The 19,470-nt window shown below is 41.6% G+C and overlaps 1 protein-coding gene across 1 annotated transcript in view; it reads left to right on the forward strand.

Moving 5' to 3' along the window:
* GALNT17 (polypeptide N-acetylgalactosaminyltransferase 17) overlaps positions 1 to 19,470 on the forward strand; it is a 315,475-nt gene that overhangs the window by 4,996 nt on the left and 291,009 nt on the right. Inside the window, 1 exon segment of the mRNA XM_036768136.1 lies at positions 5,166 to 5,399. Within this exon segment, the coding sequence (XP_036624031.1) occupies positions 5,166 to 5,399 (234 nt within the window).

Below are 19,470 nucleotides of genomic sequence, written 5' to 3' on the forward strand. Positions count from 1 at the left end.
TTTAGGGTCCCGAACGGCCAACTACATCTTGCCCCCAATTCCTAGAGATAAGAGAAGGAATCAGGAGCTTTCCACTGTGGCAGCCAAGTCAAAGTGAAGGTCAGTCCTGTTTATTCCAGTGGAGGCTCCTTCAATGACCTTTGGGCTGCATGTTTTCAAGAAAGCCACAAAGGCTGTTTTTGTGGCTTGTGAGAAAAAGCAGAGAAGGTGGTAGGGGAAGTGAGAAGGGGAGGTACAGACAGAAAGTGGCCCTAAATACCATCAGCTCTTCCATGTCTGATTCTTCTTTCCCCAACATTTGCAGAGGGAAAATTGCTCTGGGTTCTCAGTGGACCAGAATGCTAATTATTATTGTTGATAGAGCTGATTTATTGAGATTATTGAGAAATTGGTCAAGGAGCTGTGTTCTAGGCCTAGTGCTATGGCCAGAAAGGAAGCATGGTCCGCACTCTTCGGTCTCATTGAGGAGGCAAGATGTGCATTGAAAGAGTCATTGGGGAAAGGCTGGTGTAAAACTATGTGGCATTCATGAGAAATAAATAGGAGTTAAGAGAACAGGAGACAGCTGGGATAGTGAGAGAAGGGCCCTCTAGAGCAGGTGGGACTTAAGCCAGGACATGAAGGAAGGATGGATTTGTACAGAGAGGAAGGAGAAGAGAAGGCAGGCAAAGCATGGAGGTGGAAATAAGAATGACCTACTCAGAGGCCAGGGATGAAATAGACTCAGTCGCAGTAGAAGGCAAATTCTGGGAATTCTGAGAGAAGGGAGGGTTATTAGGATGGAGTTGAGTCATGGTAGGCCTTGAATGCTAGGAAGAAGAATGTGGATGTTAAGTGGCCATTGAGAGCCACATATTTTAATCTTTTTACCCAGGGACTGGAATCCTCCTCCTCCTCATCTAGAAACTTCCTTTAAGACTCAGCTCAACATGAGGCCTTCCTTGATCCCTCCAGCTTCTGGTGTCTTCCTTTTCAAGGTTAACTTGTATTTGATTTATATATGTCTTGCACATACCTGTCTAGTCTTGTACCTATCTATGTGCCTTTTATTTTATTTTTTACATTTTATTTATTTACATTTATTAAATGCCTACTATGTGCCAGGCATAGTGCTTGGCATTGGGAATATAAATTCAAAATATATATTATATATATACAGATATATATATATATATATATATATATAATATACACACATATATATACACATACATATATACACATACACACACACGTAAGATTTTAAGTTAAAAAATTAATTTAAATTTTTAAATTAAAAATTTTTAAAGATCAAATTTTTAGGGACCAAAAAAGGAACATTTTCTTACACAGACAACAGCAACAACAAAAGAATTCTCTATGAAACCATGAATCTCTATTTTATACCAATGGCTTTTTAAAAAAAGTTTATAATAACATGTCAATTTCAGCACCGTCCTGCTTGCCTGTGCCTCCTTCGTAAGTTCTGTTCTCTTTTGTGCATTTTTAAACCCATTTCAGTGGTTCTTTTGTTTTCGTCACTATTGCTGTCCTTGTCTCTCATGCTTGCACCCTCCAGCCCCCATTAATTAGAGGAAGAAAGAAAAAAAATGGGTAACAAATAAGCAAAATCAAGTGAAGCATATCCACATGGTGGCCTGTCCAAAAATGGAGTCCATCTTTCCTCTGGTAGGAGGGTGGTGACATGCTGCATCACTGGTCTTCAGGAGACATGACCAGTCACTGCTCAGAGTTCCTGAGTCTTTCAGAGTTGTTTTTCACTACAATGTTGCTTTCCTTGTAAAAATCATTTTCCTGGTTCTACTCACTTCACTTTGCATCAGTTGATACTATGTGCCCTTCTTTGAAGTCATCTCTTTTGTAATTTCTTATAGTGCAATAATATCCCATTGCATCCACAAACTATAATTTGCTCAGCCACTTCCCATTTGTTTAAGAGGCAATCAATAAGCATTTATTAAGTGCCTATTATTTGCTAGAGTGCCTTGATTCTATTGGGGAGCCAACATGTACCTATATGAGTTCATTGAGTGCATACTAAGCAGGCCATGAGCTATGTTAGGCCCTAGAGAAGCAAAGATGAGTTGTGGCTGTCAAGGGTTGGGAAGCGATGAAGCCTGGAAGCAGGGCAGTGTTGGTGGGATTAGAGATGCTTGTAATGTCAGTGTCCCCGAAGGGGATTTTGAAAGGCAGAACACAGTCTCGGCCTGAGAGGGTTGCTGAGTTAGTTCCCTGCTCATCAGGTACTTTAGGTCTTTCAGAAGGCCTGCTTTCTGCCTTTATTGGAGCGGGGGAGGGAGATGTTTCTATGTCTGCCTTGTATTCATTGTCAGGGACTTTCTGCCAAGTAGAATCATTCTCTTGCCTGTGATCTCAGTGGAATTGTGTCTGCTTCCCCACTCCATCCCACAAAGAGAATGTTTTCCTTGTGGCTTCTGATCTCTCTGTGTTCTAATGTCTGTCTCTTTGCTGACACTGAAGGGGAGATGGGGGGCAGCTGAGGCTGGTACCCTCCTTTCAAATGGAAGCAATTGGGATCAAATGAGACAATATGTGTCAAGCACTTTGCAAACCTTAAATGATATATAAATGTTAGGTATTGTGGAGGTGGTGGTGGTGATGGTGGTGGTGGTAGGGATATCCAATGGTAGTGATGGTAGGGATAACAGGATCATAGATTTAGAGCTTAAAGGCCCTGGAGGCCATCAAGTTAAAACTTCTGGTTTTACACATGAGGAAACTGAGGCCCTGAGAGGACAAGTGATATGCCCAGGGTCAGTCAATAAAATGACTCTAGAAACATTTATCAAGAGCTTACTATGGGCTGAGCATTCTACTAAATTCTGGAGATACAAAGAAAGCAAAAATAATCCCTCTCCTTAAGGAGCTCATATTCTAATGAGGGTCATCCCATTAATGTTTCAGTCAACATTTTGAACAGAGATCTTCTTGACTCTAGGGATAGTGCTGCCCTTTTTTATACCACAATGCACTTTGTTGATATGAAGTGCCCTATGTGTGCTCTGTAGTTACAGAACAGTCCCCAGGGGCTAGATGGAAGGAGCAAATGGGACACCACTTTCATTGGCTCCATCCTTATTCATCATCATCTTCACTTCATGTCATCTGTCCACATCATCTTCTATCTACATTGTCATGCATTCACACCATTCATATACATGTCCATCCTCACCTTCATCCTCTTCTTCATTCTTCCATCCATCCTCTTCTTCATCAATTCTCATCCTCACTCCTTTATCCATTCCTCATCTATCCATCCATCTCAGCCACCTCTTCTCATCCTTCCTCTTTTATCCATCCATCCTCATCTCTATTCATCCTCATTTTCATCAGTCATCAAAAATGCTTATCTTCATCCCTATCCATTTATCTATCTTCATCTCTCCATTCTCCTCCTTCTCTGTACCTTCTCCTTCCGTCCATCCATATACCATCTGCTTACTATGTTTCAGGCATCGTGTTGAGCCACTAGAGTTACAAAGAAAGGTAAAAAAATACAGTATCTGCCCTTAAGGAACTCATAACTATGACGCTTAAGATATTTACAGAGCTGTTGTTGGTCCGTCATTTTTCAGTTGTGACCAACTCTTTGTGAGTTGGGTTTTTTTTTTTTTGGCAAAGACACTGAAGGGGTTTTGCCATTTCCTTCTTCAGTACATATACTGTAGATGGTAGGTAATCTCAGAGGGAAGGCATTTGGGCAGATACTAACAAATGTTCTCTTCCCAAGAAGGAGGTAAGAAAATCTGGGGTTAAAAACATTGCCCACCAGGCTGTTCATTTGATGGTCAAGCCTTTGATCTGAAGGGATGGCCTTGGGCAGGGGGAAATGCCAGTTGCCCCTTGACAGCCTTGGCTTATGACAGGAGCTTCGTTTTACTTATCATGGATCACAGTGTTTCATGTATTTTCTCCCCTTATCTGTGATTCATTCTCCGACTTTGCATATTTCCATTTGCCGTTTAGATGAAATTTAAATAAACCCATTCCACTAAGCTCTGGGCTGGAGACAGGCACCCTTAAAACTCACTCTCAAAGAAATCTGCATTCAGCTCACTTGGTGTGAAGCCAAAGTGTCTTCCACCTTGCAGTTATCCAGGCTTTTCTGTTCAGAGTTTTCATTCAACCTCTTCTCCTCCGGGGATCTCTAACCTTATGGGTGATTACTTCACTAAAGAAGGAAGGGAAGTGAGTATAAATAACCATGGCTTGCCATCCAGCTGAAGGAGCTGGTTCTCTGACTGGCTTCAGAGGATGGAGGATCAGAGCGGCCCTTGCTTCCCTCTTCACATTCTGGGGTCCCATTTCAGAACCATGACCAGTGCTGGGTGTTTGCTTCAAGGGCACTAGCATTTGGGCAGAGGCATTGCTTCTTCTTTGCAGTGACAGAGGTCATAGGAACTTCGACCTAAAGCTGTGAGGGCCCTTAGAGGTCACTGAGTCCAACTCCCTCAGTTTATAGCAGAGGAAATTGAGACCCAAAAAGGTTAAAAGATTTGGGATCAGGGCTTTAGAGATAGACAGGTCCTTGGAAATCATCTAGTCCAAACCTTTCATTTGGCATATGATGAATCTGCAGTGCAAAGATAGCAAGGAACCCAGGATTGGGACCCAGAAGGGACCTTAGAGGTCAACTAGTCTGATTCCCCTCCCCCCCTTTAAGAAAAAAAACAGATGATTAAAACTGCTGCCCAGAAAGTGGCTTATCCACATCATTTACTATTAAGCACTAGGCTCAAATAGTAAATGAAAGAGGCAGGATTTGAACCCAGGTTCTCAGACTCCAAATCCAACTCCTTTCTGCTAACCTAGCTCCAACTCCATCACACTCCCTCTCCTTGTGTTTCACCATATAGTCCCCAGTCACCTCCGGAGTCTCCACTCCACCTTTCTCTATCACTTAATAGCTGTGTGGTCCTGGGCAAGCTATTGAATCTCTGCACCTCAGTTTCCCCATCTGTAAAATGAAAGGGTTGGAATCCATTGTCTCTCAGGTCCCTGCTAGCTCTAAATCTGTGATCCTATGATTGCTTTCCCTGAGTACTGGGGAGTCACGTTGAGTTGGCGGGTTTCAAAGATTCCTTTTAGATTGTACTTGGGGTTGGAGTGAGGCTGGAGGCTGAATTTATGTATCGTGCTTGAAGATCTTCTGAAAGTCATCTGTTTTTCCATATTTTTTTCCCTATTTCTCCAGGCTTATCCAAATCCCTTGGGCTTATTGAAGGCTATGGTGGGCGGGGCAAAGGAGGGCTCCCCTCCACCCTTTCCCCAGCTGAAGAAGAAAAGGCCAAGGGTCCCCATGAGAAGTATGGCTACAATTCCTACCTTAGTGAGAAAATTTCACTGGATCGATCCATACCAGATTACCGCCCAACCAAGTAAGTGTCTATTGTTGCATTAACTGGGAAGATGGCACCTTGGAGGCTGACATGACACCTTTCCCCTTGCCTTTCCTTCTTCCTCCCTTTTCTATGTTCTTCATAAGTGTTGTTTTATACATCCCCAGCTTGTGCATGGTATGTTTTTGTGCAAATTTAAAGTATAAAGTAATATGAGCAAAGATCCTGGACAACTGACTTAGGGGGATTTCTTTATAATATTTAATATAAAGGAAAAGATTCGGGGACCAATAAAAGTGAGCTCTATTTGATGTAGAAGATGAGAACTTTATCAGACTCATTACTCTTAGAGGAAGTATAATGGCCAAAGGAATAAATGGTACCTTTATTAAGCACTTACTCTGTGTTACATCCTGCAAAGAAAAAGCAAAAATTGTCTCTTCTTTTAAAAAGCTCACATTCTAATGGGAGAGACAACACACACATATATATGCATATGCATATACACACAGACATGTAATATATGTATGTGTGTTATATAGACGTATGTCAACATATATAGAAGGAACTTCTTCCTTCTCATAGAATCCTCTTTCTTTTAGAGGCCAGATGCCTTCTGTACGGTGCCTTTCCTGATTCCCTCAGCTATGAATCTCCTCCCTCCCAAATGACCTTTTATGTAATTGAACAGTTTTGTACGTACATAAAGACTTTTTCTTCATTTATTCTCTTCCTAACCAGTATGTACTCATACAGGATGTCCCAAAGGTCTTAGCGCAGCCCCAAGCTTGAAGAGTCCAAAATGGCATGAGGACTCTCAGGACACCCTGTACATGTCCTTGTTACGTCCCCTTTTAGAATGCAAGGGCCTCCCAAGTCGGGATTGTTTCATTTTTTGTACTTTTTACCCTAGTACCTGGCACACAGTAGGCGCCTAATTAATACTTGTTGATTGGGGGATGATGCAGTCATTCAGCTGCCCAACTTCCAAGACCCTTCTTACCTCCGCATGCTCATTCCCTTTATACAGTCTTGTGATTTTTTTTCTTCACAGCTGTATCTCTTATTCCTGATGTCTTCTCTTCATTCAGCTTGGGCTCTGACATCCCTACAACTCCAAAATCCTGTGTTTCTATGTTTTTATCTAAACAGAACCAAAATACAACATGCATTGTTTGAAGCATTTCACATCACTTAGGGTGGTACAAAGCCTTTGGTGGTGACGTAAATGGCTGCAGATTGAGTATTGGGCCTGGAGTTAGAATCTGGACTTGGATGCTTCTTAGCTGTGCGACCCTGAACATGTGACAGACTTCCTGTGCCTCAGTTTCCTCATCTGTAAAATAGGCCTAGTAATCATACCTACCTCATGAGGGTTGTTGGGAGGTTCAAATGAGGAAATGAATACAACACTTTGAAAACCTTAAAACAACATATAAATGCCAGCTATTAAATCACAGGACATGTATCTGTATTATATACAAAATATGTAATGTGTATTTGTATATATAATATACAATTTTTATATATAATATGTAATACACATATATTATCTGAGAATTAGGAGAGACCTTAGAGAACATTCAGCCCAGCCTCCTTGATTATAGAGAGGACTTTGGGTTAAAGCAATATTAGTCAATTAATTTTCAAAATCCAGCTTGCGTCCCTCGCCCCAGCCCCTTCAGGTCACTTTGGATGGAGGCCGATGACATACAAGCAAGTTCCAATTGAACATTTGCTGTGCATTCAAAAGAATGATCTTCTTTTGAATTCAACAAGCTTATATTAAGTGCCTACTGTGTGCCAGGTCCTGTGCCAGGTGCTAGGGACAAAAAGACAAAAAGGAAACGCCCTCGGGGAGCTTACCTTCTAGGGTGAGAATACCACACTGTACACACAGAAGTAAATACAAAGCTGTAGAAAGTCATTTCAAGGGGAAAGAAGAGGAATTGGAAAGACCTCACACAGATGGGGGCACCGGAATCAATCAATTCATAAGCATTTATTAAATGTCTACTGTGTGCTGGCTACTGGAGATACAGATTTTTCTCTCCTGCCCATATAGAGCTTATATTCCACTTAGAGATAGAACGTGAGCATAGATAAGTAATATATTACGTACTTACAAAGCAATTTCAGGATGAAGAGAGTCGCTACAATGGAGCAATAGGTTTGGGGAAGATGAAGAAGGAGGTAGCCCATGAACTGCTTTAAAGAATGCTCTAGATTCTAAGAAGCAGAAATGAAGAGGGATGGCATGTCAGGTATGAGAGATAGCCTGGTCAAAAACATGGAGGCAGGAGATGGAATAGCAAGCTTAAGAAACAGCAAATTGGTGATTTTGACTAAAGTGTTGTATGAGAGAGTACCTTGGAGCCTTTATCTCTCAGAAGGTTTTTCCCCTAAAATGAATATATATATATATATATGCATGTATGTATTTGTATATATTATATATTTTGGGAAGAAGTTCCCAATAATTTCTAAGTTCATAAGGGAAAAAATATTCCCAGATATGGGAAATGGTGTCCACAGCTAGAGAATGACCTCATCAAATCTGGAGGGCAATTGTATTAAGCTGGATGCAAGGGAGGCCTTGGTGGTCTGTAAACCCTTAGGCTGAAGAGAAGACAGCAGAGTCAAGAGATCTGGGGACAAAGAATCATAGAACTAGGTAACTGAGTGGCCATAGATGGTGTGTGTTTGTATGTCTAGGTATATAACACATACACAAAATATATATGCATATAATAATACATATATAAAATATGATATATGATGCATGTCTATAATATATAATGCGCATATATTAACGCATATATCATGTAAGGTATATAGAGATAGAAAGAGACAGAAAGAGATGAGAGATAAAGAGAAAGGAAGAGGGATAAGAAAAAGAGAGAAAAGGGAAGAGGAGAGAGAGAGAAGGAGAAGGAGAGGGAGAGAGAGAGAGAGAGAGAGAGAGAGAGAGAGAGAGAGAGAGAGAGAAGGAGAGAGAGGGAGAGGGAGAGAGAGAGAGAGAGAGAGAGCGCTTCATAAGATGCTCATTAAATGAAACTGATTCTATATATCTTTGCTTTGTCTCCCTCTGTCCACTCTGCTCCTGAGTCTGTCTTGGACCTTATTTTCTTGTATCTGTCTTTATATTATAATATATTTACAAAGTGCTTTTATAGTTTCACAAAATACCTGCATTTACATTATCTCATTCAGTCCACAAAGCAACTGCAGAATGCCCCCCCCCCATTTTATAGAAGACAAAACTGAGACTCAAGTAGGTAAATAACTTGGTCAAGATCAAACAGCTAGTAAGGCTGACTTCAGATCATAACCCAAGTCCACAGCTTTCTTGTCCAATATCCTATAATATTTTTATCTCTTTCTTTTCTTATTCATACTTTCATTCATATACTCTCTCCCTCCTCCCCCTTTCACTCTCTCTCTCTCTCTCTCTCTCTCTCTCTCTCTCTCTCTCTCTCTCTCTCTCTCTCTCCCCCCCCCTCTCTTTCTTCCTCTTTGTCTCCCCACCTCTCCCTCTCCTCCTCTCTGCCTCCCACCCCCCTCAGAACTTAGCCCAGGAAGGCCCTTCAGCTCTTCCCCCAGCTCATTAAATACTGGAAGCCCCCAGTGTCTCCCATGAACCTGAGTGTCTTCTCTTCCATCAAAACTGCCGTCTGTTTTCTTCTTGAGAAATAAATTGTGCTGGTGGATCCAGTAAATTAAATTCTGCCTGGTCTGGTGGATGCTTTGAAAACGCCTCAGGCATTCCTCCAGTTCAACTGAGACCAAACCTTTATGTCACAGAATTCTGACATTCTAGCACAAGCTGCTGGCAGCTCAGGGGGTGTTTAAATAGGCCCGTCATTGAATAGCTTTGAAAAGTTCAGATCCCAGCCGTTTTTCCCTCTTTCTTTTCTGGTCTCGACCTGTGATTTCTTCAGCATAAGGAACTTCTGAGGAGGAAATTCCTTCTGTCCAGGAGGATCAGTGCCTATTCTGCATGGCAAGTCTTGGAGAGATGCCTATGCAGAGGTTAAGTGACTTCCTTTGGGTCATTTAGATAGTAGGAGTCAAAGGATGGACTTGAACCCAGGTTTCTCCTTAGTAGAATATAAACACCTTGAGGGCAGAGATGACCTTATTTTGTATCTGTATACCCAGGACTTAATCACAATGCCTGGCACATACTAAGTGTTTAATAAATATTCATTCATTCATTTCTGGTTCTGAGACCAACTCTCTATCACCCTCTTCTCTACCACAATGTGTCTCCATATCCTGCTCTTAAAACACGATTTTATTATTAGTATCAACATTAATGTAATAATATTTTATTAACATAAGAACAGATATTAATAGAAAACTTCAATAGACCAGTGTGGACATTGCCTCCATTGATACTGTTGATGACCCGTCCATATCTTGTCCATAAATTCAGCTTCCGGGGATTTTTAATATCTCTGTGAATACTGTCACAGACTGTGCCTGTGACTGCCTTCATTCTCCCTAAGTAGCCACCTGCTTCTGTTGCCAATCATATGTGCCAGTCAGCATTTAGTGAGTGCTTGCTACACTCCAATCCAATCAACATTTATTAAGCACCTACTATGTGCCAGGTATGTGGCACAGTGCATAGAGTGGTGGGCCTGGAGTCAGGAAGACCGGAGTTCAACTTTGACCTCAGACACTTATTAGCTGTGTGACCTGGGGCAAATCACTTAACCCTGCTTGCCTCAGTTTCCTCATCTGTCAAATAAGCCAGAGAAGGAAATGGCAAACTGCTCCAATATTTTTGCCAAGAAAAGCCCAAAAAGGGGTCATGAAGAGTCAGACACAACTGATAAATGACTAACCAACATGTGCCAAGTATGCAATTAATAAAAAGAAAGTAGGTCCCTGCCTTCAAAGAGCTTACAGTTTAGTGGGGGGAGACCCCACATAAAAAGAGTCAGGAAAGGAGGGAGTTGGGGCTTGAGAACCAGGAGGTGCCTGGCCTAGGGGCATCAGGCAGGGAAGCAAATGAAGAGCAGAGTGAGCCAAAAAGTCTTACTTTACCCCTAAATTCATTCTTATTATCAGCAGAAACCATTATGTATGCAGAAAGCAAACATAAATCACATATGGACTGTGTATACAGGGATTTGGCAGGGCAGAGCGGACTGAAAACTGGGAAAATCAGGGAAATCCTTTAGAATGAGATATTCAAGCTGAGTCTAGAAAGGTTCTGAGAGGCAGAGGGCACAGAGTACTAGGCATGGGGGACAGTTGATGTTGTCGATAATGCCAGGCATGCCACAGGGGTCACCGTGCGTATATTTATGCTGCTTCTGTTTATACTTACAGATGCACTGGCTGTCTTCCCCATTAGAATATAAGCTCTTTGTCATCAGGGATTGTTTCTTTCTTCGTATTTGTATTTCAAGTGCCCAGCAGAGCCCTTGGAATTGAACAGACATTGAATAAAAGCTTGTGGGTTGAGGGTTTTCTTTAAGCACGTGGCCAGTAAAGTCATTTGCAATGTTAATTCTTCTGAGATTAGAATATTCTATTATTCCTACCCTCACAGCATCGTGGGTACATGTTTGGTGTTAGGAATCTGGGTTTTTGCAGCAGAAAACAGTTTAGGATTGTTGAAAACACTTGGTTCTTTCCCAAATGTGATCCAGCCTGTTCTCTTTTTCCTCTGTTCAGTGCTGGTCTCCACTCCCCATCTGTGTACCGCATTTTTTCTTAATATGTGAATTGAATAGAAACTGTATGGTATAGTACAAAAAATATTGATTCTGGAGTCAGAGGTTATTCAGCTGTTTTTCAGTTGTGTCTGACTCTTTGTGACCCTATTTGGGGCTTTCTTGGAAAAGATGCTGGAGTTGTTTGCCATTTCCTTTTCCACCTCATTTACAGGTGAGGAAACTGAAGTCAACAGGGTTAAGTGACTTGTCCAGGGTCACATAGCTAGTAAATGTCTGAGGCCAAATTTGAATTCAGGCCCTCCTGACTCCCGGGCTGGTGCTCTATGCACTGCACTACCCAGCTACTCCAGCTTCAGAGGAACTGTGTTCAGATATAACCTAGGGTGCTTTCTAATTGCTTACTGGGGACCATTGGCTGGTAAGGCTAGAAAGGTTGGTCCATATAAATTCTTGGACATGGCCAATGAGGGAATTTGTTTTTCTTCACTACGAGTTTTGCTTTTCTTTTTAAGTTTTCTTGATGGTGATGGAAGAGTGAAAAGATAAATGCTTTTTAATTGAAAAAATGATTTAAAAAAAAGATCATGGAGGACTTTCACTAATTGGCTAAGAAATTTGGAGTTTACCATGTAGGCCCTGTCTCTTCTCACATGGTAGATGTTTAATACAAAGTGTGTTGTTGATGAATGAAGACTTTTTTTTTTCATGAAAGGAAGGATGTTTTAGGAACAATGTTTTAGGAAGATTGCTGGGGAAGTGAGGAATAGGATGGAGAGACTGAAGGCCGGGAGCCCAGTAATGAGAGTTTCAGAAAAGATTATTCATTTTCAGAGAAGTGATGGTGTCATCTGCTTGTGGCTGAAGCTAGATGGGCATGAGGCTTGAATAGATCATGTTCTGAATGTTCTTCTGTGCATTTATTCCTTGCTAACATACAGGAATGACTAGGAAAAAATCCCATTTCCCTGGCAACTTATGAGTTTGCAGAATGATGGTATTCCCAGCCCTAAACTCTGTCAGGCTTTGCACAACCATGGATGTGGGCCCGTTTGGTGAAAGGGTCCATTCCTTCAGATTACTCGTTAATCAAGGCTAATTATATCTGCTGTAGTGAAGAAAGTTGGAGCATGAGAGGACCTTGGTTTGAATCCCGGCTTTGACCTATCAGTGGGTTCAAATCTCGGCCATATCACTTCATCTCTGTGTGACCTTGGGCAAATCACCGTTGCTCTCTGGGCCTTAGTCTTCTCATCTGCAAAATGGGCGTAATCATGCTCAGACTACTTACCTCATGGGGCCATTGTGAGGAAAACTCTCTGCAAATGAATGAGTGAATGAACAAGAAGCATTTGTACAGTACTGACTATGCTCCGAGCAACGTGCTGAGAGTATGCTGGTGCATCAAAGAGAAAAACAAGAGAGACTCTGCCCTAGAGAGGCATCAACACCCATTGCAAGTGTATTTCCATCTGGCCCCGTCGTGGTCCTTTGGGTCTGCTGGAAAAGGACGGTCGTGTGTTTTTTAATGTAATTTCCATGGATAAACCCAATTTCCAATCAACCCTGTTTCCATTACAGAACCACTTGATAATGCCGAGGATTTTGGTTCTTTTCTGCTGTAGATAGGTGAGTTGTTATGATAAAGTCACAGTACTTCACCACTTAAGAACAGAGAGGAGCGTCGAAGGTCATTCAGTTCAAACTCTGCCCAGATCATGAATCCTCTTGGATCTGTTCCTGACACGGCCATGCAGCTTCTGCTGGTTAGACAGTCAGTGGTAGGGGGCTTACCCCTGTGACTTTTGGACAGTTCTGATGATTTCCTTGTGTTGGCCCAGAGGAGATGAGGGCATGGTCATGGGCATGGAGGAGGGCGCTGGCCAATAGGAGAAATGTGGTGGAGGTAGAATCCATTAAACCTGGAATTGGATGGGCTATGGTGGCTGGTGAGGTAGCGTGAAGAGGGGAAGAGGATACTGAGGTTGTGAAATTGGATGACCGGGAAAATGGCAGAGCCCTCACAAGAAGTCAGGAAAAGAGGTTGATTGGGAGGACAAGAGAGTAAGCTCTGTTTGGGAGAAGCTGAGTTTGAAAGAATGTTGGACTTGAAATCAGGACAATGACTGGCTGTGGGACCTTGGGTAAGTCACAACTTTTCTGCGCCCCAATCCCTCATTTGTAAAATGAGAGATTTAAGCTCTAAATCTCTGCTTCTGTGATTCGAGTCAAGATGCCAAGCCTTCATTAGAGAAACAGAAGTTAGGAGGAGGGATTGGTTTTAGGGGAATGATAACAAGTTCTGTTTTGGACATTGGATTATAAGAGCATGTATTGAGAAGACCCAGAAGGACCTTTGGAGACCATCTCATCCAAACCTCAGGGGCAGCTGGGTGGTTCAGTGGATAGAGCTCTGGGCTGGAGTCAGAAAGACCTGAGTTCAAATCCATCTTTAGACACTTACTAGCTTTGTGACCCTGGGCAAGTCATCTAACCCCTCTTTATGTCAGTTCCCCATCTGTAAAGTGGGAACACACTGGAGATGGAAATGGCCAACCACCCCAGTGTCTTTGCCAAGAAAATCCCAAATGGGGTCATTATGAGTCAACATGACTGAGAACAATAATAAAACATCCAAACCTCTCATTTTTCAGATGAGGAAACTGAGGACAGAGAGGTTGAGGATGTGCACAGGGGCCCATATCTTGTGTCTGGGAAGAATTCTAACCAAAGTCCAATGACCTAGGCAATGAGCTAAGTGATGAATTTTGGGTGTCTATAGGATGTTCAGGTAAAGATGTCAATCCTTCATTATAAATAAGAAATTAAGAATAATAGCCAGCATTTATATAGCACCTTAAGGTTTGTAAAGTACTTGATATGTATTAATATACATTTACTATGTGTATATATATATATATATATTTATATATATATATATACACATATGTACACATATATACATATATGCTTCACCTCGCTGGACAGCCTAGGTATGAGGGTGGATAGAGGGCTGGGCCTGGAATCAGGAAGACCTGAGTTCAAATCCAGCCTTAAACACATACTGATTGTGTGATCTTGGGTGAGTCACTTAACTTCTGCCTCAGTTTCCTCATCTGAGACAATAATAACACTTACTTCCCAGGGTTTTTGTGAGGATCCCGTGAGATGATAAAGCTCTTTGCAAACCTTGAAGTATTATATAAATTCTACATGCAGTAAAATACTGTACTAAAGCATTGCATACATGCTGCCCATTATTGTCACTATTATTAATTTTTTTTAGTTTCTTCACCTACAAAATGGACATAGTGCTCACCCTATCTGCTAATAAGGTCCATTTGCGCATATTTTTTCAAGATGCCCATGAGACGGGTAATTGGAAATGCAGGACTGGATTCATCACTCAGTTTTACTTCCAGTGAGGAAGGTGGTATCACTGTCATTAACACCCCCACTTTTGGGGGGAAGTCACTAAGAGAGATTTAAGTGATTTGCCCAAGGTCACGTAAGGAGTAAATGGCATAGCTCGGATTCGAACCCATTGACAAGGCAGAAGGATGTAGATTCGAGAGTCATCTGTATTGAGGTGGTGATCATGGATGCTGATGTGATCACCTAGGAGAGCATATGAAGGAAAGCGGATTCTGGACAGACATCAGGTCATGAGCCCAGAAATATGGGAGAACCTTTTCAGCTTGGGGATGATTGGGTCAAGCCTACTCTGTGACCTGACCCCTTGACACCAGATAGAAGGGGCACCATTCATAGACCAGCCTACTCACTGCTATGGATAAGGGGATTCCCCTAGCATCCCCTTTCCATGTGTCTCAGGTCAACCAATCCCTTCCTTTATAATCTTCTTATGGTGCAACTGTTCTTGGCTCTTAAAAATGAACTTCTCACCTGCTAATCATCATGGATACTGGCGTTGATGGACTCTGGACCTTCCAAGAACCATAAGGATTCAGGATAATCCATGCTTTTCTGGTGGTAGATAAAGCAATCAGTGAGTGCCCATTTTATCCAGTAGACCAAGCTGTCCTCTCTGGGCTTCAGTAGAAAGGTATTGCAAAGAGGTGGGCCTGAATATTATCTATCATTTCCTGGAGGTTGTTGGGGTTCATTTGTTGATCAGGCTTGTATGATCCTTTGGTTCTAGTACTTCCCTTGTTCTGGAAACTGTCCAGGGTGTCCCAAAAGTCTCAATGCCATTTTAAGCTACCAATGCTTGATTTAAAAGCTCCTTTAACTTAAAACTCAGTAGCTAATTTAAGCTATTAAAGCTTAAATCTGCACTAAGACTTTGGGGACTCTTTATATCATTTAAGCCCAGAATAGTTTTTTTTTTTGACAGCCAGATCACACTGAGATTTTAATTAATTAATATTCTTAAGTATTTGCCACAGGAAGAGCTTTCCCCATCCCTCCTTGGGCAATCGATTTTTGGACCTAAGAACAAGACTTTATGTTTATTCCTATTTGGCTTCATATTATCAGTGTGAACCTTTGTTTTAGCCTGTCTAGATCTTCTGATGCCCACTCCATGCTTGTACCATCTGCCAATTAAATAATCAGGCCATCTATGACATCCTCCAAGGAGGTGGTATATTGTTAAAAAGCTTTCTTGCTCTTGTGCATTCAGAATGAAGAATTTTTTTAAATCTTCCCTTTGTTGAGTGGAGGAAGAAGGTTGGCCATCAACTAATGGAGCTGGAGAGGGCCATAAAACCATGGAATTTAAGACCTGGGGTTGGGAGGGGGACAGAGCTGAGACTTGAGAGATCCTCTAGGCTTCCTCTTATTTTTCCTCTGGAAGCTGTTAACTCATTTTCCCCTTTTATTTTGGCAAAACTATTCCTCAATGATTCAAAGCAGAAATATCCATCCTGCTTTAAAGATCTCCAGGTGGGTATTGTGTGTGCCCCAGGCAGCTTCCTGGGGTTTCCCTCTTCCCATCTAGAATGCTTTCTTCCCTGGAGATTGTTTGTTTTTCCCCCTATAAAGTTTTTATATAAACCAGTTAAGTCAAGTATCCTGGTTGCTGATTAAAATAGATTCGAGATAAAGAAAATTATCTTAAATGGATTTTAAATTGCAGCATTAGCCAAGAAACTGGCTTAATCTCTCTCTGCCTGATAAACATATATTAATTTTGTATCTAACTAAGAAAACACACACCAGGCCTCTTAGAAGCTACTTTATATTCATAGCCTTTTTTTTTTCAAACACATTTACTGGTGATCCGGAAGGTTTTTCTTCCTGTTGCTTCCAATTTGCTCTCTTTGTTTGGTCTTTGGTAGATCGAAATGATAAACTTTCCCTCCCATGGAGAAAAAAATGCTCCTTCATTTGAGGCTTTGAGGTCAGGGATTATTTCATTTTCGTGTTTATATCTGAAGGTCCTGGCAGAGAGTGAACCATTAATAAGCAACAGTAGTAACAGCATTTATTAGCACTTTCAGTTTTGCAAAGCACTGTACGTGTGTCATTTCATCCGATCCTTACAACTCTCTGCTGGGGGCACCACTATTATCCTTATTTTTACAAATGAGAAAACCAAGGGAAATGGGTGAAGTGACTTACCTAGGGTCACACAGCTGGGATGCATCTGAGGGAGGATTTGAACTCAGATCTATCCGACTCCAAGTCTAATCCTCTATCCACTGAGTCACCTGGCTACTTGTTCATTGATTCTGAGATAGACTCAAAAGAGAAAACCAGCGTTGGTAGCAGGCATTATCTAGCGATTAATGGTGAAATAAGTGCACATTTTAGAACTCCTCAGCCCCAAATGCTAAGATTACCATTTGTTAGCTATTGTAAAATGAGTAGGTCTCCAGCAGAGAGCCACAAGACACTAAAAGGACATTTATGCCCATTAGGAGGCTGAAGGTGTCCCACTAGTTCCAAATTTTGAGAGCTTTCCAATGCTATTTCTACATCTGCTAGGCAGTGACGTTGGTCCTGACAAGCTGACTCATGCAAAAAGATAGTTTAAAAATTATTAAGTTGTTGAGTTGTATTCAATCATGTCTGACTCTCTGTGACCCCATTTGGGGTGTTCTTGGGTGAGATATTGGAGTGGTTTGCCATTTCCTTCTCCAGCTGATTTAGCAGGGTCTCACAGCTAGTAAGTGTCTGAGCTGGATTTGAACTCAATTATTTTACTTCTTTTCAATTAATAAATATTTATTTTTCTTCCTCTCCTATCTTCCCCTCCCTCATGCTATTAAAAAACAAGAAAAAAAGCTTTGTAAGAAATATATATAGTCGAGCAAAACAAATTTTCTCATTGGCCATGTCCAAATGTATGTCTTGTTCTGCCCCTTGAGACTCAGGGTCTTCATTATCTATCCTGTGGAACTGTGGCTTATTATTCCACTGATCATCATTCTTAAATCTTTTAAAAAGTTGTTTGCTTTTACCTAGTTGATATTATTGCATAAAATGTTCTTTAGACTTTACTTACCTTACTCTGCATCAATGTGTACAAATCTTCACAGGTTTCTCTGAAACCATCCCTTTGATCATTTCTTATGGCATAATAGTATTCCATTATAGTCATACACCATGATGTATTCAGTCATTCACAGATTGTTTCCTTTCTTTCTAGTCTTAATGCTTTTATTTAACTACAGAAAGCAATTGTGTGCAGTGGTTTCTAGAACATTAAATAGAAAAGAATAATAACAGGTAAATGTTTTTTACTGGGGCATTTCATCCATCATGATCCTCGTCATGATGGTGATGGTGGTGAGGATGATGATGATGACGACGATGATGATGATGGGTGAAGTCCACAGCCTTTCTGTTGTCCTTTCAGCTCCTGAGTTGTCCCCAAGATGTTTTCTGGGAGCCTACGAATGATGAACTCACATCCTGATGCTTGTATTTACTTACAGAAAGCAGGCATTTTTTCTATGTGGACAATAGTCTTCTATGTGTAAAATGAGGAAGTTAGACAGGCTGACTTCTAGGGTAACTTCCAGGATCCTGGGGTTCTGTTGATTCTGTAGGAATGATTGAATGACCACACCCAGTCAAGCCTTGCTGCTGTCCATCAGTCTCCTGACTCCATGCTTTTGTATCAGCTGTCCCCCATGCCTGGAATGCTTATCTCCTTATCTCCACCTTGTGCCCTCCCTGGCTTCCTTAGTCCCAGCTAAACCCCACCTTCTGCAAAAAGCCTTTCCCAATCTCCCTCAAAGCTAGTGCCTGAGGTTACCATCAGTTTACCCTGTACATGGATGTTTTAGTGAGGTTTTAAGCTATCAAAACTTAGATGTACCATAGTTATTTGCATGTTGTCTTCCCCTTTAGATTGTGAAGGCAGGGATTGTTTGTGCCTTTTCTTTTATCCCAGCACCTGGCCCATTTGCTGTTGTTTTTGTTGGTTCATTTCAGTCATTTCTGACTCTTCATGACCTCATTTGGCATTTTCTTAGCAAAGATACTAGAGCGGTTTGCTATTTCCTTCTCCATCTCATGTAACAGATGAAAAAACTGAGGCAAACAGGATTAAGTGACTTGTCCAGGGTCACGTAGCTAGTAAGGGTCTGAGGCCAGATTGGAACTCAAGAATATGAGTTTTCCTGATTCCAAGCCCAGCTCTCTATCCACCCCTGGCACATAGTCAGCACTTAGTGCTTCTTGTCTGATTTCATGTGATTGTGATTGAGGTCCATTATTCCATTATTAGAAACAAAGAAAGAAAGAAGGTGGATTCTCTGAATGTGGCAGAACCAAGAGATTAAATGGATAAATACACCCTAGGTTAACAAGATGAGCACAACCACCCAGAAAGGGATGGGACTAGCAGGCAGAGCTAGCCAGTCCTTTGAGAGCCATAGAGAACTTAGCATTTTCCCTTGATTTCCTCCTGGTGCTGAACAGAGGGTGCAACCACCAGTGTCAGCATGCATCAACCAGCACCTGGGTCTTCAATCCTGAAAAGTCTCAGGGAAGTGGGTGGCCATGTTCTTTGGAGGTTAAAAAGTACGCTGAGAAGTGGTGGAGTCAGAAGATTTGGGTTCTAGGTAGAGTTCTACACATCAGAACCTTGGACAAGTCCCTCTGCCTTTTCCTCAGTCATAACATGAGGTCTGTAATATGTAGCCCAACTGGCCTCCAGGGTTGTCAGGAGGACTAAATGAGTCAACAGATGGGAAATTGGCTGGCAAAAGTCGAAGTGCTGAATGTGGTAATGTAGGGTAAGGGGTTAGGAAGGGAAGGAAACCAGGATGGATTGGTTAGCCCTGGAGGTTTGGATAACTGCTGCTTCTTCGGAAGCCTTTGCCTGAGCACTTGGATGGTTTTTATGAATAAATTTTTTATCATGAACAGCTCCGGAACAACAGGGACGAAGAAAGCCTTTGATAGAGTGTATGCCTTGTGCCTTGAGAAAGACGGTTTTCTCA

The sequence above is a fragment of the Trichosurus vulpecula genome, chromosome 7 (assembly GCF_011100635.1).
Source record: "Trichosurus vulpecula isolate mTriVul1 chromosome 7, mTriVul1.pri, whole genome shotgun sequence".
NCBI classification, from domain to species: domain Eukaryota; kingdom Metazoa; phylum Chordata; class Mammalia; order Diprotodontia; family Phalangeridae; genus Trichosurus; species Trichosurus vulpecula.